At 40.4% G+C, this 23,195-nt stretch overlaps 1 protein-coding gene across 5 annotated transcripts in view; it reads left to right on the forward strand.

Moving 5' to 3' along the window:
* The window catches only part of SUCLG2 (succinate-CoA ligase GDP-forming subunit beta), a 238,994-nt gene that overhangs the window by 73,975 nt on the left and 141,824 nt on the right, over positions 1–23,195 (forward strand). The window contains exon 1 of one of the 5 annotated variants that reach the window (XM_036266387.1): positions 18,166–18,208. The exons of the other annotated variants lie outside the window; for them this stretch is intronic. Within the exon in view, the coding sequence (XP_036122280.1) occupies positions 18,181–18,208 (28 nt within the window). The 5' untranslated portion in view covers positions 18,166–18,180. Of the gene's footprint in view, positions 1–18,165; positions 18,209–23,195 lie in introns of those variants that run through there. 5 annotated transcript variants of the gene reach the window in all.

Here is a 23,195-nt window from a genome sequence, read left to right on the forward strand (position 1 = left end):
TTTTGAACTTTTGCCTGCTGTGATTGGTGCTGCTGTGAGTATTATGTGTAAATCTTTGGGTGGAGATGTCTTTATTTCTCTTGGGTAGTGTAGTGGGCAGAATTCTATCCCTGTGATCTTGGTCCCCATGCTGCACCTGTGAGGACCTGGCACCCCATGGCAGAAAGGCAGATGTAATTAAGATTACTGTGTGCCAAGGAGATGGAGACTCGGTCCAAAAGCTAAAGGAACTAAATTCTGCCAATAACCAGTGAGCTTTGAAAGATGACCCTGAGCCCCAAGTGGGTATTATAGTCCTGGCCAATACCTTGATTTTAGTCTTGTGAGACCCTAAGCAGAGAATCCAGTCACTTATGCCAGACCTCAGATCTACACTGTGACACAATTAATGAGTGTGGTTTTAAACCATTAACAAACAAACAGAACTAGCAGAGTACATCCCGAGGATGGAATTTCTAGGTCACATTATAAATGTCCACTTGAAGAATCTCTGCAGTGCTGTTGAGCAGAGCAGTGACATGGTATTTTGAAAGGATCCCCTGGATGTGCTGAAACCAGCCTGTGGAGGGGCCAAGGGCAGAAGCAGGAAGAGCAGTTAGGAGCGAGACAGGTGATGATGGAGGCTTGACCAGACTCGCTCTGCCCGAGTTGGAATCAAGGCAGAGCCATGGATGACAGGCGTCTGGAGCTGGTTTGACTGTGGGCGAGGTGATGGTAGCGTTCAGGAGCCCTGCTGATTGAACAGCCCAGCACCACTGGTCGGTCTCAGGTGGAGTCTGAGTTCTCAAAAGAGGGGGTCGGGTTTTCAGTTGACTCAGTGGTAAAAGAAAGGGGATGTAAGATGATTCCCTTTTTATCCGTGCAGGTAAATAAACAACCCACTCACCACTCTGAGACAGTCTAGTTACTACTGAAGCTGATGCAAGTTTGACAGGAAAACGGACATCAGAATGAGTAGACCAAGGGGATTGTCCTTGGAAGAAACGTGTCCTGTAATGAAAGGTGGTTTTGAGGGTGGGGAGTGTCTTTCCAGCCATGTGTTACTTAGTGATAATGTCATGCACATTGCAAATTACCCCTACTACTTACTATCAGGTGTTAAGTACTAAACTTCCCAAGGACATACTTAGCTCCATTTGACCTGAGAGATAAGCAGACTTCCTAATTTGGCTTCCTAATTTGGGAATTATGAATTAGTGTTCAGTTCTCCAAGTTTTCTAAAGCAATTGCTGACTCACGGATTCACCATTTTCACATCCTAAATGCTGTATTGATAGAAGTCCTCCTTACCTGACTGAATGCCCTTAGCTTCTTCTGCACTTTTTGGTCTTTGCATATACGTTCTTATTCTCTTCTTTGGTATGTTAGTGCTGCAAGAAACGTCACGGACCTTCTGTGTTCACAATGGGTGTCCCTTTGAGACGCTGCCACGCCAGCCCTGTACTCATCATGGGCTGTTCTGTCTTTGCTTCCTATCGTCTCCCTAACTTCATCTTGGGCTCCGAAAAGGTCAGGACTCAGTGTTCCCCATTGCGTCCCTGGTGCAAAGGACCTTGGCACAGGGAGAGCTCAGTAAATAAATATTGGTGAATTAAAACAAAAAATCATGCCCTGGCTGGTTTTGCTCAGTAGTTAGAGTATTGACCTGCAGACCAAAGAGTTGCGGGTTTGATTCTGGTCAAGGGCACGTACCTTGATTGCAGTTCGGTCCCCGGCCCTGGTTGTGATCGTGCAGGAGGCAACCAGTTGATGTGTCTCTCTCACATTGATGTTTCTCTCTCTCTCTCTCTCCTTTCCTCCCATCCTCCCTCCCTCCTATTCTATCTGAAGATAAAAGGAAAAATATCCTTAGGTGAGGATTTAAAAATATACATTAAAAAAACAAAGAATCATAGCCATCACTTTATTGCATGCCCTCCTCTTTTATTGATTAATTTTTGTTACAGATGTTTCTCCTTTTTTCCCTTACTGATTCTCCCCTCCCCCTCCCTCCCTGCCCCTTCCCCAGATTGTTGTCCATGTCCACTGTTCATGCATACTTGCGTATAAGTTCGGTGGTTCAACCCTCCCCCACCTCCCCACTTTTTAGGGGATTGTCAGTCTGTACCCCGCTTCCGCGTCTCTGGGACTACCCCATTCCTCAAACTGTTATGTTCATTATATTCCACAAATAAGCGAGATCATATGAAATTTGTCTTTCTCTGTTTGGCTTGTTTCACTTAGGATGATACTTTCAAGGTCCCTCCATGTAGTCGCAAAGGATAAGAGGTCTTTCTTTCTTACCGCTGTGTAGTACTCCATTGTGTATATGTACCACAGCTTTTTGATCCATTCGTCTACTGATGGACACTTGCATGCCCTCCTCTTTTAAAACACTTACCATGTTATCTCTTCAAGAAAGAATGAGTGTCCAGAGAAAGTCGGCTGTGACTAACAGACCTCTGGATCCTTCTGACAAGCAAATGTGGCAGAAGAGAGGATTAGGTGGCCACAGCGGGTGTTATACACCTGGTGGCTAAGACCCTGCCCAGCGTGACAGCCGCCGCGCACTGCGCACCGCTGGCCCTGGGCCTTACTCATGGGCTGTGTTTTTGGAGTTCGCTGCTAAGGAAAGCTCTCGTGGGAAAGTCTGAAGAACGTGTTGGCCACGCTGGTTGTGGGCCTTGGTAATGCCCCCTGTATCACTGCACAGAGAAGGTGTGTGAGAAAGTGTTTACTAGAGAAGTGATTGGACAGCCAAGTCTTTAAAGGATAAAGTGCAGTGTGGTGGACGTTAGCACGGCTCACTGGGTAGGCGGCCACGGAGCGGAGCGTTCTTGATTTCAGAAACATAAACTCTACTGAAAATAGGGTCTCATTTTCAGAGCGTCGTGCCCAGGCTTCCCACTCACACCCATAGGTTCCTGCGAACACTTCAATGTTATTTGACATTTGTACGGTTATACGTGACATTTCCAAGTGCAGTAGATGTTTTTCTTCTTGACAGCTCAGTTTGGGAATTGTGATTGACAGTCCATAATGTTCAGCTCCCGTTTGTTCAGAACTGACCAATGGTAAGTTTTAGAAGATGAACCTCTTCCAAACTGTGTGACCTATGGATAACATTCTCATCCTGGAAGTCGAGATAATATTAATATTTAGTCAAGGGAACGTCTCTGCTGGTGGTCTTGGGGTCTCGGGCATCATTTCTGGCACAGGTTTGGCCAGCTTTTGTATGTCCCTCACTGTCCTCTGAGGAGGCACTCAGCAAACTTTGGGTGAAAGAGTAAATACAGTCACTTTGAGGATGTCTTTCATTTCTTTTAATTAATTTACTTAGTACTCTTTCCCTCAATTAAAAAAAAGATCCACTGGACTCATTTCACACGAGATTTCCACTGTTGTGAGTGTGATTCATGGCATTCCAGACTTACGTGTGAGTACACATGAACCCACAAAGTGTGGCTCATGAGGTACCTGGCACCCCATGTCACTTAAGACTCGTGGCCATCTTTACTTGTCAGGGAGTAGACCTCGATACTAGACATACACACAGAATCATTTTTGAGGTACATTTGACCTTATTTAACCAGTCCTGCTTTCTTAGACATTTAGGATGCATTTTTGTCTCTGTGTATGCTGTGAACATTTTTGTCCGCTTAGTAATCGGCGCTGTAGGTGTGAACTTGCTAAGTACTTTGGAAAGTCCTTTGGTTATTACTGCCTGTGAGAAGCTGTACCAGTGAATACACTGGATCCAAGTGAATGAAGAATCCCTCATAGGCAAAGGGAGGGTGCCTGCTTCCCCACAGCTGCTCTGAAGTTGTACATTGTCATTTATTTGAGTTTTTACACCATGTTCACTGTCTTTTGGAGACTACCGCTAATTATGATGAAAACATAACATAGCAAGCAGTATCCTGGTATAGTTTATAATATTTGAGACCTAGCTGTATGCTGTGTGTTGTAACTTTGTACCTGTGAGTTTGGATTGTCGGCTCCTTGAGGACACGGATAGCCCCATTAAAATTGTAGGCAGCACACAAAACATGTCAAGTTCTACACAGATATCATCTCCAATGGCTTCTTTTTTTTTTTTTTTTTTTTTTTTTATCCTCACCCGAGGATATTTTTCCATTTTTTGTACAGCTAGAGTGGGAGGGAGAGAGAGGAAGGGAGAGAGAGAGAGAAACATCGACGTGAAGGGACACATCGAGTGGCCGCCACCCACACGACCAACCAGGGCCGGGGACAAACTGCAACCGAGGTACGTGCCCTTAGCGGGAACCGAACCCGGGTCTCTCCAGACCGCAGGCCAACGCTTTAACCGCTGAGCCAAACTGGCCAGGGCTCCAATGGCTTCTTTTTTGAACAAAGAAATTTCACAGTTTTCTGTGACTCCCTGGTTCTCATCTGTAAACATTTGCCTAATATGTGATTTTAAAAATCAGGAGTTACCACTCCTATGTATGGTTGTATTTGCTTCCTCGTGCTGTTCTGATGGACTTTTGACCTGGATTCTTTTAAGTATTGGGGTCTGCTCTGTCTTCCTGCCATTTCTTGTCTTTATCCCCAGTATATTTTGTGCTATTCTGGAAAATTGATTCTCATTCTTTTTTATTTTTAAGAGTCCACGTTTAATTCATTTGTATTATTGAGTTTTATTTGAGCAAATAGTGTGTCTGTGTAACATAGTGGAAAGCCCAGTGAAACGTGAATTTCAGGGTGACGATCACATTTTTGTTCCATCCCTGTTCTTTTGGCACCTTTGTGACTTGGGAAAGTTTAATGCCTCTCAGACCTCCTCACTCATATGTAATATTAGTAAAATAATCTACCTCAGAATCTTTCATGTGGATGGTGAGGATGAAATGAAATTTCATGAATATAAAAACTCTAAAACACTGTAAAATAATTGAAAAATTAAAGGTTGCATTGCTTTCCAAGGAAAAAATAAGGTCCAATGAAGCTGTGGGCCAAATCCAGGAGCTGAAAATACAGAGGGTGGGCCAAGCTGGGAGGCCAGATGTTTAAGCAGCGGTTAGTGGAGAAGCTGTGTAGGACGCGAAGGACCAGGGGTGAGTAGGAGAAGATGGCAGAGGAGCCTGTGTTTGGGGAAAGGGCTTGATCTGTACCGTCCTGGTCAGGAAGAGTGTACACTTTCCTCTGGGGAAATGGTTGGTCTGCTCTGCAGTCCGGGGTTTGGGAGCCCGGCATTGAAGTGCCTGGCTGGTGAGAGCAGGTGGAAGTAGAAGGAAAGCTCACTTTGATTAAGGGTCTTCCGTGTGCCAGGCATTGTACTAAACACCTGCTCGAGCGTCGCTCCCTTGGAGTGCAGCAAGGCGGGTGAGCACGCAGGTCCGAGGTGCGGCCACTGGGACACATCATTGTGCTGTGTAACAGACGATCACAGAACAACTGAAGTGGGTTCTGTCACATGCCGGAGGCCAGGAGTCTGAAGTGGAGTGTTGGAGGGTTGGTTTCTTCTGGAGGCTCTGAGGGCCCTGGCAGGCCCCTGTCCTCGTGGCTGGTGGCTGCCAGCAGTCAGTGGTACTACTGATGGACACAGTCCCTCCAGCCCGCCTCCCCGCCACGCTGCTTCACCTGTCAGACGTCTCCCTGCGCCTGTCACCTCCCTCTGCCTTTCTCTGGAAGGACACGGTCATCCGGTTCAGGGCCCACCTGCAGAATCCAGGATGGTCTCATTTGAAGATCCTGAATGTAGGGCAAAGGCCCTTTTTCCAAACAAGGTCTCATTGACAGGTTCTGGGCAGACATATATTTTGGGGAGCTACCATTCAACTGTCTACCTACAGTGACCTCAAGGAAACTGCCTGATGATTTACAGATTTCCCACTTACATCTTGATCTTTAGGTGATAAAAAGATTGCTCTCTCCTGGTCACACCCTGGGGCAGCTCCTGCCCACATGGTGGCATCCCAGTGACAGGAGCAAAGTGGTAGCGACGCGACGTACCACTTACAGTCATCATTTCCGTTAGCACTCAGCACAGCGCTGAGGTCGGATTTCTAAATAGATTTCTTCAGCACCCATTTTACAGAAGGGAACAGAGCTGGCCAAGACCGCACACTTACTTATTGAAAAGAAAACAAAGTCCTGTTTGCCTGCAGAGCGAGTGGTCTGAATCCGAACAGAGCAGGAACACAGCGAGGCTGGCTGCGGAGTCTGGCCCGCTCAGCGCAGGCTCTGTGTCCGGCTGGGGTGCGAGCCGCGGACACGGCCAAGGGCATTGATGCCAGCTTTCTCCAGGTGGCTCGGTGCATGTGCTGAAACTGACGGGGAGGAACACTGCCTTGCAGCCTTTATGTGAAGCTTGGTTTTAAACTCTTGGAATATATTCATATAGTTCTGGTAGAATTAAATAAGGATTAAGTAAAATAAAGTTGGACATTATAAAATATTCACTGTATTGTGATTTGTCAGAGTATATACTAGTTTCTTTTTTTGTATATATTTCTTTTTTTCTTTAGGCTGACTTTTTTACCACTCTGATATTTTAAAGTTCTCAAATTCACTGCACTGTGCCTTTAAATATGTGTACTATATCTATTGCATAATAATAGGCCCAGTTGTATTTGCTGCTCAATGGTGATGTGTTCTCCTATAAACACATTTAAAGTCCTAACGTAGAGGATGGCATTGCAATCTGGTAGGCATCTGACAGGGACTCCATTTCCTAGACCCCTTTCTTATTTTATTTTTCTAACAACATGCTGATTTGTTTTGAAAGCCTAATTTAAGTAGTTATCCAGGAAAGTTAGTATCCAACTTAGAATAGCACTGTGTTCCCAGGAAGAGAAGCCAGATTTGTGATTTAGCTCCAGCAAGTTTATTAAAATTTGTTTGGACCCCCACCCCCACCTCTGATTTTCTATTACTTACAGTGTGAGTGATAAGGTTATTTTTTTAATGAGAAATAAAAACTGTAGTTTTAAAGTGTAAGGTATTAGACTATGAATAGTGCTAATCTCATTCGATTTCAAATTTCATCCCAGAAAAACAAAGTCCTATGAGACCTTGGTATTAATTAAATATGGTCTAGAGAACTGATTCCTTACTTAAATTAATATAACTTGACATTGTAAATTCTTCTGCTCTTAATCTCATAATTACCCCATTTTGCCATGATTTATAAAGTGTGAACTTGGATCCTTTATCTTACTGAAAATTCAATTTTAAAAAGATTTATTAATAAGGAAGTGAAATAATTCTATTTTAGTTTCAGCTTTATTTTAATATAAATTCTGATATTGCATGTAACATACTGAAATGAGTAATTACTTTTTTTAAGGAAATTTTAGGATTTCATAATATATATTTTAACCTTTGGAAAAATATTATAAAACCATAGAAACTATTTTGGAGGCACTTCAGTTTATGGCAGGCCATGAGCTCTGGCCCCTTCACAGGGACACTCGCCTGGGGCTCTCCCACTGCCTGGGTGGGCACCCTTTGTCTCCTCCGAGGCTCCACACCAGACCCCCTGAGGCTCAGGCTCTTCCTACCAACTGTTTGTACACTTTGACCTGGGAGAAAAAGCGAGAAGACCAAAAAAGCCTGCATGTAAATTTCTTGCTCTGCCTTTCTGCCCCATGTTCTCCACTCCTCCTCCTTCAGGGGTTGTTCTCAGACCCAGTGGTCCTCTGACCCCCCAGAGACTTGCCATCCTCCATGGACAGCCACACAGCTGTGCTCTGTGCGGGAGTGCTGGCCCCCTGGGCCACATGTACTGTCCTCTGGCCTGCCTGTCTTGCCGCCCTGTTCCCTCCTGGCTTCCCTGCGATGCCGTTCACAGATAAAGAATATATTTGGCATACACTTTAAAAAAATATGCTTTATTTATTATAAGCCAATCTAAGACACTTTGAAAGCATACATTTTCCTTATCTTGTTTAAATATTTGTTAGGTAACTGGACAATTTCAGCAGACACAAACCCTTATCCTTGATGAGGTGCCACAATTTCTTTACATTTTAGATACAAAATTAGCCTTTTAAATTATTGTGTGGATATGAAATATATATTATTGTGTGTTGATTATATTCTTGAGTTTATACTATTCATTTCGTGATGTGTAATCATCTTAATAAAAAGTAGAGGTGTATTTTGAAGTAATAAGATTTAACACTATTATTTTATGACTAAATCAGAGAGAAAAGAAGGTAGAAAAGAACCACCAGCCTTCTCCCACCCGTCAACGCCCACCAAGCTCTCTGCCGTTGGTTGATGGTGGGTAATACTCCTGTCTTCTCTTCCCATTCCTGCCATTCCTTGAAGAGAAAGCTAGTCAACGAAGAGGCTCTGATACAGCTTTGTAGGCTGTCAAATTTTTGCTCTGGGTATTTAAAAAAAATCTGTTAGGTTTCCACTGTTTGAAATGTCACCACATTCTAAGTCTTCTCTGCTTTATAATAGAAGTCTTTTATTTAGCATTTAGTAGCTATGAACAGTTAATCTATAAATCAAATTTTCTTCTAACATGGCATTTCTATTTCTTTGTTTACTTAGTCTAATTCTCACTTAGTCTAATTTTTTTCTAGCTCATAATTCTACTTACACTTATTAATCAAGCTGCGCTCTGAGCCCTAACCTTGTTGTAATGAAGGCTATACCTTATTTTCTTAAAAACCTCTTATTTATGACTTCAGCATAACTTTGGACATTTCAGAGAAGCACAACTTATTTTGTTTATTTTTAGCTCAGCTTGGAGTCTTTTATGAATCTTCTTTAATTTTCACCTTTATGAATTTGTACTTCTTTTCTCAGTAGCTTATTTTTGTGACCAAGTAAACTTGACTCTTAACTGCCTTAGGAACTTAATTCTTACTTATGTCATCCAGCTGGTCCAGGTCGACCTGTAGAGTTTAAGCTGAGGCGGCTGATCCACTTGGAAATATTTCCTTTCTTCCTTTTTTAATCACTGTTTTGGTGTTGATAGTAAAGTTCATTTGAACAGTTTGTTTTCAGTTTTTAGTGGGAATTTTTAGTGAGAGGTGTTAAGCTGTGACTGAGTCAAGCAAACCTGTGGGGCTTAATGTCTTCTCCACCTACATGTTTCACCTCGAAACCCAGTTGGTCTGAGATATCTGTGTTTACCTGACAGAGTGGAAGTAACTCTCAACTGAAATTCTCTAACATCCACAGTTGGGGAAAACATTATAATAAGTTTCTCTGAGAAGGTTTCTGTTTTCTTTGAGATAATCTCCTTGCAGAGCAGAGTAGTTTTATCAGGCAGAGAGTGTTTTTGACATTTCCCCAAACTGTCACAGCCCCTCAAGATTGCTCTGGGAATTTAAATATATTTGTCTAAATTTATCTGTTTCCTATTTAAAGAGGAGACTGTTTCAACACACTTGTGAATGGGAAGTACTGTGAATGGGAAGTACTTCTTAAAACTCTGTTAGCTTCTGAATCAGAAAAATTTCCCAAATCTACCTTTTTCTTTTTTTATTCAAAAGTATACAGATTATTTATTGGCCTATATGAAATGTCTTTCTGTTTTGCTTTATGCAAACCATACTATAGCTTTCTTTGTCTCTCCTTTCAGAGAGAGTCTCTGGGATATGAATAACCTCATGTAGGGAAGACTTCGTCTGTGATTTCTTGAGGGAACCTATGTTGAGGAGTTCTGTCCTCTGTTCGCCACTTTATTGATTGGTAATTAATTCTATTTATAGTTATGGTCATGTCCATACCCAGCTTTGGTAGTTACGCAGAAAGCCAGGGCAGAAAGAGCTCAGGTGTCCATGGAGGTGATTCCAAGTCAGCCCTCTTTGTGGGTGTTCCTGGTTCCATGTCAGGAGAGCGGACTGACGGGAAAAGCCCCGTCTCTCTAGTGTAGTTGGACATGGACCCAGAGAACAGCTGCTCAGAACCCACTAGACAGTGGACTTTGTCATTCATTTTCTTCAAATCTGTTTGGATGAAATTAAGTGTTTTTATCCTTAAGTTCAGTGTTAATTTGAATTATTTTCCAAGATCAGACGCTTCACACTTGGATGTTTGCCATGCATTTTTGGCTGTTTTTCTTTCTTTTTATAAACCACTTTATAGACAAACATCTTACATATCTTTTACTCGTTTCAAAGTACAATTTGATGATTTTTAGTAACTTGGTTGAGTTGTGCAATCATCATCATAAATTAGCTTTAGAATGTTTTCATCTCCCCCAATAAGATCCCTGATGCCTATTCCTGCCCCCAGCCCTAGGCAACCCCTAATCTACTTTCTGTCACTTTGAGTTTGCCTTTTCTGAACATTTTATTGAAATAGAATCATGTGATAGGTGGCTTGTGTGTCTGACTTCTTTCGCTAGCATAATGTTTTGAGGTTCATTTCTGACGGCATATGTAAGCTGTTCCCTTGCATTACTGCATAGTATTCCACTGCATGGGTACCACTCCATGTTGTCTGTCTTCTCACAAGTTAGTAGACAGGCTATGTCCAGTTTAGGGCTATTGTGAATAATACTGATATGAATATTCACGTGCCAGTCTTTGTGTGGACATATGTTTCTTTCTCTTCGGTAGATACTTAGTATTGGAATTGCTGAATCAGTGGTAACTCTATGTTTAACTTTTCAAGAAACTACTGAACTGATTTCCAGATTTGTTCACTGTTTTAACATTCCTATTATCATGTCAGGAAGATTCCTGTTTCTTTACATCCACACCAACAGTTGTTACTTTCTCTTTTGTATTATAGTTATTTTACTTATTAGCCTTGATCTGAATTCTTTGGTAAATTATTTGGTCATATCTCTTGTCTGTTTTTTTTTTTAGATTTTTTTTTCTTATTACTGAGTTGTGTTATTAATATATTCTGTATTCTAGAGACAAGTCCTTTGGTGAATATGTTTTGCTAATATTTTCTCCTGGACTATTGCTGTTTATTTTATTTTTCTAATTGTGCCGTTTGAAGTGCAAAGGTTTAGAACTTGAATAAGGTACAGCCTATCCACTTTTTTCTTTTTAGGACTGTATTTTAGATGTCATATCTGAGAAATTTTTGCCTTCCACAGGTCTCAAAGATGTTCTCCTGTATTTTGTTCTAAAGGTTTTGTTATTTTTAGCTCTTATATTTAAGTGTATGATCCATTTTGAGTCCATTTTTATATATGATGTGAGGTGAGGGTCTAAGTTCACTTTTTGCAATTGTCCCAGTATCATTTTTTGAATACACTATACTTTCCTTAGTGAATTGGCTTGACGCCTTTGTCAGAAATCATTTGACTATAAATATAAGTGTTTATTTTTGGACTCTCAATTCTGTCTCATTCATCTCTATGTCTACCCTTATCCCATGCAGTAGGCCGAACACCTTCATTGGCTAAGATGTGCATGTTCTGATCCCCAGAACTGGTGACCATTTTGCATTAGATGGCAAAACGAACTTTGCAATTTACCACGTGAATGTTGAGGTGGAGGGTATTCTGGATCACCGGTGGGCTTCATCTAATCATACATGTACTCAAAATCGGAGAAACTCTCCATGCTGGGTCAGAGACGAGATGAGAGGAGGAGCAGGTGCTTGAGAACAGTAGGGGCCCCATGCTCTGTGACTGGCTTTGGAAATGGAGGAGGCAGCGGCCAGCCAAGGGATGTGTGTCGTGTCTAGAGCCTGGAAAAACTCAGCTGACAGTCAGCAAGTAGCCGGGGTTTGAGACCTACATATCAACAGAGACATAGCCTCCCCTAGAGCTTCCAGAAAGAACTGCAGTACCGCCAACACCTTGAGTTTAGCTTCATGAGACTGATTAAGTGGGGTTTTTCCACTGAGTATGAAATTTGCTGTTCTTGGCTGTTTTAACCTGCAGTATGTAATATGGTGTTGCAAAATGGAGAGCAGCTTACTCCCAGCAAGATCACACCTGTTTTTACTGCTTTGGGTTGTATTGTTTTTTAGAACTGGGAGAATGCACTTGCCTTCCCTTAACCATGTGGGGTATGTTCCAAGACCCTCAGTGGATGCTTGAAACTGCTGATAGTACTGAATCTTGTATATACTGTTTCTTTCAAATACATTCATACCGTTGATAAAGTATTATTTTTAAGTTAGGCATAGTGAGAGATTAATAGCAATAATAATAAAATGTAACAATTGACAATGGACTGTAAAAAGGTATGTGAATGTGGTCTTTCAAAATATCTTACTGCACAGCACTCAGCCTTTCCACCGAAAGGAAGCACTCTATGCTGCCCTGTGCCTTGTGAACTGCCAGCCTCACTGCTCGCACTTCGGGGCCATCACTAAGTAAAGTGAGTGATCTGAACACAACCCCACGGTGCCACAGCAGTGGGTCCGGTAACAGAGATGGCTACTAAGTGATTGATGGTTGGGGAGCCTGTGCAGCGTGGATACATTGATTCGTGTCCCAGCAGGATGGCATGACATTTCATCACGCTACTCAGAATGGTACGCAATTTAAAACTTATGAATTGTTGGCCCTGGCGGAGTAGCTCAGATGGTTAGTGCGTCGTCCTGATAACACTAAGGTTGTGAGTTTGATCCCCGGTCAAGGCACGTGCAACAACTAATCAATGAATGCATAGATGAGTGGAACAACATACCGATGTCTCTCTCTCTTTTTCTCTCTCTCTCAAATCGATCAATAAATAAAAAGTAAAAAACAAACAACTTATGAGTGGTTTTCTTCTGGAACTTTCTAGTTAATGTAATTGGACCATGGTTGACCCTGGAGTAATGGAAACTGAGGAAAATTAAATTGGTGGGGGGACAGCTGTACAAGGAACAAGGAACAAGACTGTAAAACAGGTTCTCTTATTGGACATTTGTGTCCTCTATATATTATAATAGCACTCATATTTTATTATTTTAATACCTTATTATTATTTTTAATTAAATTTATTAGAGTGACATTGGTTTGCAAAACCATACAGGTTTCAAGTTTATAATCCAATAAAACACCATCTGCACATGGCATCCTGTGCCCACCGCCCCAAGCAAAATCTCTTTCCCGTTCCCCCGCCCCCCCTTCCCATCTCCACCTGCTCCCCACCCCCATTTTCCTCTGGCTATCACCACACTGTTGTTTGTGTCTATGTGTTATTTTTCTTTTCTTTGCTTAATTCCTTCACCTTTTTCACCCAGCTCCCCAACACCCCTCTCCTCTGACCACTGTCAGTCTGTTCCAGGCATCCATGCCCTTTTTTCTGTTCATCATTTTATTTTGTTCCTTAGATTCCACATATAAGTGAGATCATATGGTATTTGTCTTTCTCTGACTGGCTTATTTCACTTAGCCTAATACTCTCCAGGTCTATCCATGCTGTCGCAAAAGGTAAGATTTTCTTTTCTTTTTTTTTTTTTTTTTTTTTTACAGCCAAGTAATATTCCATTGTGTAAATATGCGATAGCTTTTTATCTACTCATCTGCTGATGGACGTTTGGGCTGTTTTCAGATCTTGGCAATTGTAGATAATGCTGCAATGAAAATAAAGGTGCACGTATCCTTTCAAATTTGTGTTTTGAGTTTCTTCAGATATATTCCCAGAAGTGGAATCACTGGGTCAGAAGGCAGTTCCATTTTTAATTTTTAAAGGAAACTCCACACTGTTTTTCACACTGGCTGTACCCATCTAAATCTGCATTCCCACCAAGAGTGCACGAGGGTTCTGTTTTCTCCACATCCAACTGTTGTTGACTTGAATCTGATAATCATTTTGACAGGCTTGGGGTGGTATCTCATAGTGATTTGGATTTGCATTTCTCTGATGATTAGTGACATTGAGCATTTTTTCACATTTCTGTTAGCCATCTCCATGTCTTCTTTGGAGATATGTCTATTCAGGTCCTTTGCTCATTTTTAATTGGGTTGTTTGTCTTCTTGGTGTTGAGTTGTATAAGTTCTTTATAGTTTTTTGGAAATTAACCCCTTATTAGATGTATTATTGGCAAGTATGTTCTTTCTTTCAGGGGATTGTCTTTTCATTTTGTGATGGTTTCTTTTGCTGTTAAAAAGCTTTTTATTTTGATATAGTCCCATTTGTTTACTTTTTCTTTGGTTTCTCTTGCCCGAGGAGATATACTGGCAACAATATTGCTGTAAGAAATGTCTGAAATTTTACTGCTATGTTTTCTTCTAGAATTTTTATAGTTTTGTAACTTATGTTTAAATCTTTAATCCATTTTGAGTTTATTCTTGTGAATGGTATAAGTTGGTGGTCTAGTTTCTTTTTTTTTGCATGTATCTGTCCAGTTTTTTCAACACCATTTGTTGAACAGGCTGTCTTTACCCCATTGCATGTTTTGGCCTCTTCTGTCAAGCATTAATTGATCATAAATCATGGGTTTATTTCTGAGTTCTCTGTTGTGTTCCATTGATCTATATGCCTGTTCTTATGCCACTATCAGGCTGTTTTGATTACAATGGCCTTGTAGTGTAGTTTGATATCAGGTATTGTGATACCTCCAACTTTGTTCTTCTATCTCAAGACTGCTGAGGCTATTCAGGGTCTTTTGTAGTTCCATATAAACTGTTGAAATATTTGTTCTATATCTGTCATATAAGCCATTGGTATTTTATAAAGAATTGTGTTGAATCTATAGATGCCTTGGGTAGTATGGACATTTTAATGACATTAATTTTTTCTGTCCATGAACACGGTATATGCTTTCACTTATTTGTTTCTTCCTCACTTTTCTTTCTTCAGTATTGTTTAATTTTTCAAGCATAGGTCTTCTACCTCCTTGGTTAAATTTATTCCTAGGCACCTTATTTTTGTTGTTGTTGTTGGAATAGTAAATGGGATTGTTTTCTTCATTTCTCTTTCTCATAGCTTATTATTGGTGTATAACAATGTCACAGATGTCTGGATATTTATTTTGTATCCTGCTACTTTGCAGACTTTTATTAGATCTAGTAGGTTTTTGGTGGTCTTTAGGGTTTTCTATGTATAATAAAATGTCACCTGTGAATAATGACAGCTTCCTGCCTTCTAATTTGGATGCCTTTTTTTTCTTATTACCTGGTTGTTGTGGCTAAGGCTTCCAGTACCATGTTGAATAAGAGTGGTGAAAGTGGACATCCCTGATTTGTTCCTGATCTTAAGGGAAATACTTTTATATTTTTTCTATTGAGTATCATATTGGCTGTGGGTTTGTCATATATGTATGACTTTTATTATGTGAGGTATGATCCCTCTATTTCCACTTTGCTGGGAGTATATATCATAAGTGGGTGCTGGACTTTATCAGGTACCTTTTTTTCATCTATTGATAAGATTTTTAGCTTTCTTTTTGTTCATGTGTTGTATCACATTTATTGATTTGCAAATATTGTACAAACCTTGCCTTCCTTGAATAAATCCCTCTTGATCATAGTGTATGATCTTTTTCATGTATTGCTGTATTCAGTTGGCTAATATTTTGTTGAGGATTTTATATTTATGTTTATCAGGGCTATTGGCCTGTAATATTCTTTCTTTGTAGGGTCTTTATCTGATTTTGGAAAAAGGATAATGCTGGCCCTATAAACAGGCTTGGAAGTCTTCCCTGCTCTTGAGAATTCTGTGTAATAGTTTGAGGAGGATAGGTATTTGTTAGTCTTTGAGTGTTTGGTAGAACTTGCCTATAAAGACATCTGGTCCAGGACTTTTGTTTGCTGGGAGTTTTTAATTTTATTTTTATTACTCCTTCAATTTCATTAGTTGTAACTGGTCTATTCAGGTTTTCTAATATCTCCTGATTAGCCTTGGCCAGTTTGGCTCAGCATTTAGAGCGTTGGCTCATGGATCAAAGAGTCACAAGTTTGATGCCAGTTAAGGGCACATACCTAGGTTGTGGATTGGTCCCTGGCCCTGGTTGGGATTTTGCAGGAGTCAGCCAGTCGATGGTGTCTCTCTCATGTCAATGTTTCTCTCTCTCTCTTGCTTTCTCTCCCCCCTCCTCCCACTGTATCTGAAGATAAATGGAAAAGTATCCTTGGGTGAGGATTTTAAATAATAATAATAATGATAATAATAATATCATCTCCTGATTAAATTTTAGATAATTGTATGTTTCTAGGAATTTATTTCACCCTGGTTTTCCATTTTTTTTTTTTTTTTGGCATATAGTTCTTCATAGTATTTTCTTACAATCCTTTGTATTTCTGTGGTGTCAGTTACTACATCTCCTCTTTCACTTCTGATTTTATTTATTTGGGTGGTGACTCTGCCTTCTGGGCTCATCGGGGCAGCAGTGTAGCCACCTCGGCTGTGGGTGGCAGCTGCATCCCCACAACTCCTGCTCCAAGTAAATATGAGAAATATTAAGCCATGCTTGATCCTCATATGGTTAGAAGTTACAGTCAAGGTGGGGAGACAGACATATATGCAATGAGTTGTAACAAATTAGTTGTAATAAACAAAAGTGGTAATAAATGGTAAATTCTGAGAGTACTGGAATTGACTATTTAAGAGCTTAGCAGTTTGATCTGGAATATCCTCCGGGGTATTTTGAGATTTTGCTTGCATCATATGAAATGTATCTTGCTTGTAAGAAATGATTGAATCAATGAATCAAGAAAGGAGAGATTTGGTGCATTTGCTTTGGTGAGCTTGAGAATCTTAGGATTCTATATAGGCTTGGGGATCATAATTGAAAAGCTCAGCAGTCTGGTCATTATTCCTAAATGTGTATTAATATACTTTTAACTTCCATGAGTAACCTTGGCTCAGATTTAGGAATCTTTCCCCCAAATAACTCTAATTTTTTTCTAAGATCTTTCAGTATTTATTTTTAAAAGGTTACTGCTCTCAGAAGAAAGGGGTAAGATAATTTTAAGGGTTTAAAGTTTGTGTTCAGAAAATATTTGTGGCTTTTCTTTAAAAAAAAAAAATAAGTCATTTGTCTGCACAAAAACTTGCCCACAAGATGGATACTGAAAATATCAGGCAACACTGTGAAGTATATGACTGTCTAATCACTATGCTGTACACCTGAAACTAATACCAAATGATTTTTAAGGTAAACTGTAATTGAAAAAAAGAACCCAAACTTACACACAGATGTTTATAGCAGCTTTATTCATAATTGCCTAAACTTGGTAGCAACCAAGGTATCCTTAGGTAGGTGAATGGATAAACTGTGGGACACCCAGACAAAATATTTCAGCACTAAAAAGAAATGAGCTATACACCCATGAAAAGACATGGAGGAAACTTAAGTGCATATGACTAAGTGAAAGAAGCCAATCTGAAAGAAAAGGCTACATACTGTGTGATTCCAACTATATGTCATCCTGAAAAAGGCAAAATTGTGAAGATATTAAAAAAGATCAGGGGTTGTGAAGGAGTTACAGGGGAGGGATGGATTGACAGGAGGAACACAGAGAGTGTGTAGGGCAGTGAAACTGCTCTGTGTGATACTATAATGGTGAATTCTTGTCATTTTTCATTTGTCCAAACCCATAGAATGTGCAACCCCAAGAGAAAATGTAATGTAAACTATGGACTCCAGGTGATTATGGTGTGTCCATGGGGGTGTTGATGGGGGAGGTCATGCATGTTTTGGGGCAGAGGGCATATGGGAAATCTCTGTACCTTCTGTTCAATTTTGTAGTGAACCTAAAACTGGTCTAAAAAATTAAATCTATTTCAAGGAAAAAGCCACAAGTTTTCTTTAAGACCAGGATGGAAGGCATGTATTTTCTCATTTTCTCTCTTTCTATGTGGCTGTCAAATCTCAGGCTTACATAGGATCAAAGATTCACATTACTTTTTTGTCTTCTATTTACTTTTCATTCTTTCCTTAACTTTGCTATTTTAAAATTTTTTGGATGCTTTTCCTTCAGAGTTGTAGCAGACTGGGGTCTCACCATTTGGTTAAAAATTACGCCCCCCATTCTTCTCATCTGCGGGATCATTTTGGGTTCTCCTTATTAAGTTGCCTTTTCTGTAATGTGAATACCCTTTTGTTTGGCACATTTAAACCCAGCAACACATTTTTTTCTTAAAATGAAAAATGTTCAGTGACTCTAATACCTCTAATACAGCAGTTTTGTTTGTTTTTGTGGTCTCTCTCTCAGGCACGACAAAAGTTATTTAAGACTGATGTACACAGTGCCCATGTTTTACATTTTGGTGGAGTTTCGTTTGTCCCAACCATTCTTGAGAGAGCTAATCAATGCACCAGAGCTAATCATTGCACCAGAGCTAATCAATATAACAGAGCTAATCAATGCACCTCATTCTTCTCTGCCCAGGTGGTGAGTAGGGTTGTCGTCATCATCTTTTCTCGTTCTCTTTTTGGAGTTCGGTACAGTTGAATTAACTTTCCAGAGTGATAGATTCTGAAAACGTGTTCTCAAGAACAAAAAGGCAGGTTTTCTTTGTATATAAATAAAAAAGATGGTTGATGCCTGGGGAATGAAGAATCCTTTAATAAAACATTGTCCCTCCTCTAGTTTGGGGAAAATCAATTTTAGGTTCTTCAAGTGCAAAGAAAGATCAAAAAGAAAAGCTGAGTCTCGACTGAGGGCAACATGGGATGCTTACCTTGGGCCCCATCTCTGGTGGACTTGAAGCATTCTCTTTCCAAACGGAATAAACTAAAGAGAGAAAAGTTTTCTTCTCTAGGTGTGGGAGTAAAGAGCAATTTGAGTAAAATGTTGCCAAAATGTTTTAAAAATACTATTTGTTTTTAGTTTGGAAACTTTTGACATAAGATGCATGGTTTCGCCATATTAAAATGCAGCATTAATTTGTAGGTAAAAGTATTTTGTTAATTTCCATTGATATTTTTTCTTCCCTTCCAACTGAGGTTAAACATAGTGCAGTTACGAGGCATTAAGAACGTGGAAGGGAAGAGATTCATAATTATAAGGGTAATCATTAATATTTAAAATCCTAGATAATTATATCTTTAAAAATTTCTTAAAAGCTCATTTTATTCACTGTGAGAGAAACATAATGGCTCATCTTTACTTCTTGTATATATGTTTTTAACAAATGCAATTCAGTTTAAAAAAATAGAATATGGTCCTGGCCGGTTTGGCTCAGCGGTTGGAGCGTCGGCCTGCGGTACAGAGAGACCCGGGTTCGGTTCCCGCTAAGGGCATGTACCTCGGTTGCAGTTTGTCCCCGGCCCTGGTTGGTCATGCGGGTGGCAGCCACTCGATGTGTCCCTTCACGTCGATGTTTTTCTCTCTCTCCCTCCCGCTCTTTCTGAACAAAAAATGGAAAAAATGTCCTCGGGTGAGGATAAAAAAAATAAAAAAATAAAAAATAAAAAAATAGAATATGTGTATTAGTCAAAGATGGTGAAGGATTGTTATTGTAAAATCCAGTATAAAACCTGTTAAATATGCTTTTTATTTTTAGAAGAAAACTGAATTTCTATAAGTAATGCATGGTCATAGTAGAAAAATTGAATCCAGAGGGAATTATAAAGAAGAAAGTAAGTCATCTATTTAATTTTTCCCCAGAGAGATAATTTAGTTCATCTCTTTTATTTTCTATGTGTAAATATATATGTATATTATCTATTTTCACAGAGCCTTATTTCACAAAATTGAGATACACTTTTGTTGTAATCTGCTTTTTATATTGACATTGCGTATGAGAATTTTCCCATGTCATTAAATACTTCCCCCAAATGTACTTGTAATGATTGTATTAAAGTTCACCATTTGATGAATTAGAACTTATTTAACCACTTTCTTTCTGTGGGATTGTTAGGTTGATTTCTTTAAATTACTCTAAACTTTACAACCTGACAAGTAAAGATATAACTTTATAAGGTCAAAGGCACTGGAATGTTCACCATCCTCAGAGACAAAACATTTCATTGAAAAGTCTCATCAGCTGCCTGATGCTTGAGCATCTTTCTGCAAGTGCTTGTCTTTCAATCAAAATCTGGTATTAAGTGGACACATGTAATTCCTTCCACTTGGCTGTGGAAGACTGTGTGAGGGAGCGGGATTGTCGCCACAGTAACGGAGTGTGCCTCAGTAAATCAAACATAAGAGGGAGGCATGACTTCAGATATGGCAGACAGCTGAGATGGACAGGCGTTTTAGGGCATTTCCAACTTACACAGTGAATATGATTTGTGGACCCTTGGAGAATCAAGTGACAGCCATTGTACAGTGTGCAGTTCCCTCCCTGTCACAGAGGCATTCAACGACCTGTGTTGCAGCTGAGTGTGCCGAGCACAGGAAGGGTGCAGGTGGTGCGTCATGAACAAGACGTGGTTCCTGTACAGGAGGCCTCGGAAGTTATGGAAAGTGACAGATACAATGTTATAAACACAGTAGTAGAAATTTATAAATTGTTTGGGAACACGGTAGTTTGCAAACCTTATCTGAGGAGTCAGAAAGGCCTCACTGGAGCAGTGGGATTTCTCATGTTGATGGGGATGATGGGTGTCTGTCTGTATGCCAATTTTAAGTGGTTTGAACTCAAGCAGTGACCAGTGAAATGTGTTACTTTTTTTTTTAATCCTCATCTGAGGACATTTTTGCATTTCTCTTGAGATAGAGCGAGAGGAAGAGAGCGAGAAACATCGATGTGAGAGAGACACATCAACTGGCTGCCGCCCACACGACCCCAACCAAGGTGGGGAACAAACTGCAACTGAGGTACGTGCCCTTAGCGAGAACCAAACCCAGGACTCTATGGTCCATAGGCCAACGCTCTAAACACTGAGCCAAACCGGCCAGGGCACATTTTTGTATTTTAATAGCTAATATTGGATTACAGAGTTGGGGTAAGACTGAAAGCATAAAATAACTGGTTTTCACAAAATATCCCAACCATCTGGTAATGCTACTATACACCTAATGAAAAGAAAACAACCCTGTGTTCAGCTGAGTTTTTATTACTAACTCCATGAATCAGGAACTGTCATAGAGCATACATGACTACATCAAATAGTTTATGAAACTATTTGTAGAATTGTTCACCTGCCTCCAGACATAATGCATAAACTGAACGAAAGCAAGCACCCTGGTCATTTTCTTTTCCTCTGTATCCCCAGCACCTAGCACAGTGCCTGACATACCGCACATATTCAATAGTATTGAATAATAATATATTCAATAATGCTCATGTCAAAATTCTATTGAAGAGAAAGTTGGATTGATTCCATGAGGGTTGCTCATTATTTTTATTTTTCAGATACCACAGTTTGAAAGTCTATTATATGTTTCCTTATTTTAAAAAAATCTGTTGGGAAAATCGAGGTACTATTATAATGCAAGGGTTCGTTGAATTTTCACTGAAAAGAAAAAATGCTGCTCTAAGATTACCAATAGTAGTATATGCTTATGGCAGTTTTTGAAGAAATTGTGACACTTTTGTCCTGGAGTACTACAGTCAGGCGCCAGCTGTTTTATGTGGCGTCTGGAGCACTACGTAAGCCGGGTTTGAGGTGCACAGGGAGTCTCCCATTCAGGAGCTCCTGTCCACTAAGGTGGCTGTACAGATTATAACGTGGCCTTGGGCTCCCAGCCCGATTCACGGATGCAGCCTGCACTCGACTTATTCCTTCCCTGTTTTGGTAGACTCTTTTGTAAGTTGCTGAAAATCTAAATCAGGTTCAAATATGAAATAAATATTGGCGTGAATACTAGCAGGAAAAAAACCAAAGCACAGTGAGCCCTGTGAGTCGGCCCAAGAGCATTTCTGTGCTGGGAGCTAACACTTCAGATGTGATGCTCCAAGGGGAGGAAAGCCGTCCACAGAGCTGCAGACGCTCTGCCCTCAGGCAGCCTGCTCTCCACTGAGGGAGCATGGGGTGGTCTGGTCCGCCTGCTGGGCTGCTGCAGGTGTGCTCGCTCCTCCCAGCAGGAAGCGGAAATGATCTGGGTTTCCCTCTTTTCATTCCTTCATGCCCATTAGGTAATTGGCACACACCCCCCCCCCCACACCCCCCCCACACCCACCCACCCCCACCCCTGCTTCAGGGACAATTAGTACTTTTCTTTTCTAGCATCTGCTGATAGTAATAGTTCAGATGCAGGTCCTTAAGAACCCTGATGAAGCTGGGTCAGCTCAACAGGTAGCATATTCTCCATTTGCCATTTCCCCCCAACAGTCTCTTAGAGCTCAGTATAAAGGGAACATCTTCATTCTTTTCTGATCATTTGTGCTCTCCCAGTTCATGGGCATACCTGAGCGTCCCTGCTGGCCCTACCTCCCAGCTCTTTTCATTAAAGGCCTGGATTTATTCTTTTAAGTTTGCTGAGGACTGGAAACTCAGAGAACTAGGAACAACAGAGCATTTTACAGATGGCTGGACTTGGTGAATAAGAACGAGGGGCTTGCTTCTCCCACCACACTGCCCTCCCTCCACGGTTCACAGCGGGACTCCGCACACTGACCCTGCAGCAGTGCTGACCCTGGCTTTGAGAGGACTCGGCTTTTCCAGGCACTCCTTGTGGTGGTTACAGAGAAATCGTGTAACAAGTTCATTTTATATGTTATATATCGTAAATTATAATTTAAAATAATAGACTAATAAAATTAATCAATTATAAAAATACAAATAGAAATTATATGCATTATAATTTAAAAGTTATCAGTTATAGTGAACATACATTCACTTTATTAATTTAATCACTAAAATAATAAAGTATACAAAATAATGAGGCTTAGCCATGTTTTCATTAAAAGAGTGAAGGAATTCTTTAAGGTGAACGTATAGTATGATATTTACTCTCACGTAAAAACTTGACAAGTTTACGGTTGAAAATTGTGAAAGACTAACAAAATCAAGGATTTTAATTTTATCCCACTGTTTTTCTTGAATAGAGTCTGATATGTATTGCTTTATTTTTTAAATCTCCCAGCTGATGAATCTGTCTAAATTAGACCATTGGGAATTGAGAAAGTTGTAATGTATGTTAAGTGAAAAGGAGCACTCGTCCCCAGCCCTCTTCGCCTGGTACAGTTACATTTACTGCTTGAAAAACACGGACTGCCTGTTTCGCCGGGCTGTGGGCAGATTGCAGCATCGTTGCAGACTCGTCCTTTGGAAGTGGGTCAGTAGAAAAGTTCTGTTACCAGAAATCATCTGTTTCAGTAGGAAAGTATTCTTTCAAGTCAGCTCACTAATGTGAAATAGAAAGACCAACACTTCACACCTGCTTGAAGTCATTGCACCAGAATGAGAGTGGTGAGGAAACAGACCAGAGCCAGGTGGGACCTCAGCCCTCACCTAGCCAGGGCCAAGCTGGCAGCTGCAGGATCAGG

This window comes from Molossus molossus, unplaced genomic scaffold (genome assembly GCF_014108415.1).
Source record: "Molossus molossus isolate mMolMol1 unplaced genomic scaffold, mMolMol1.p scaffold_m16_p_18, whole genome shotgun sequence".
In the NCBI taxonomy this organism is placed as follows: Eukaryota; Metazoa; Chordata; class Mammalia; order Chiroptera; family Molossidae; genus Molossus; species Molossus molossus.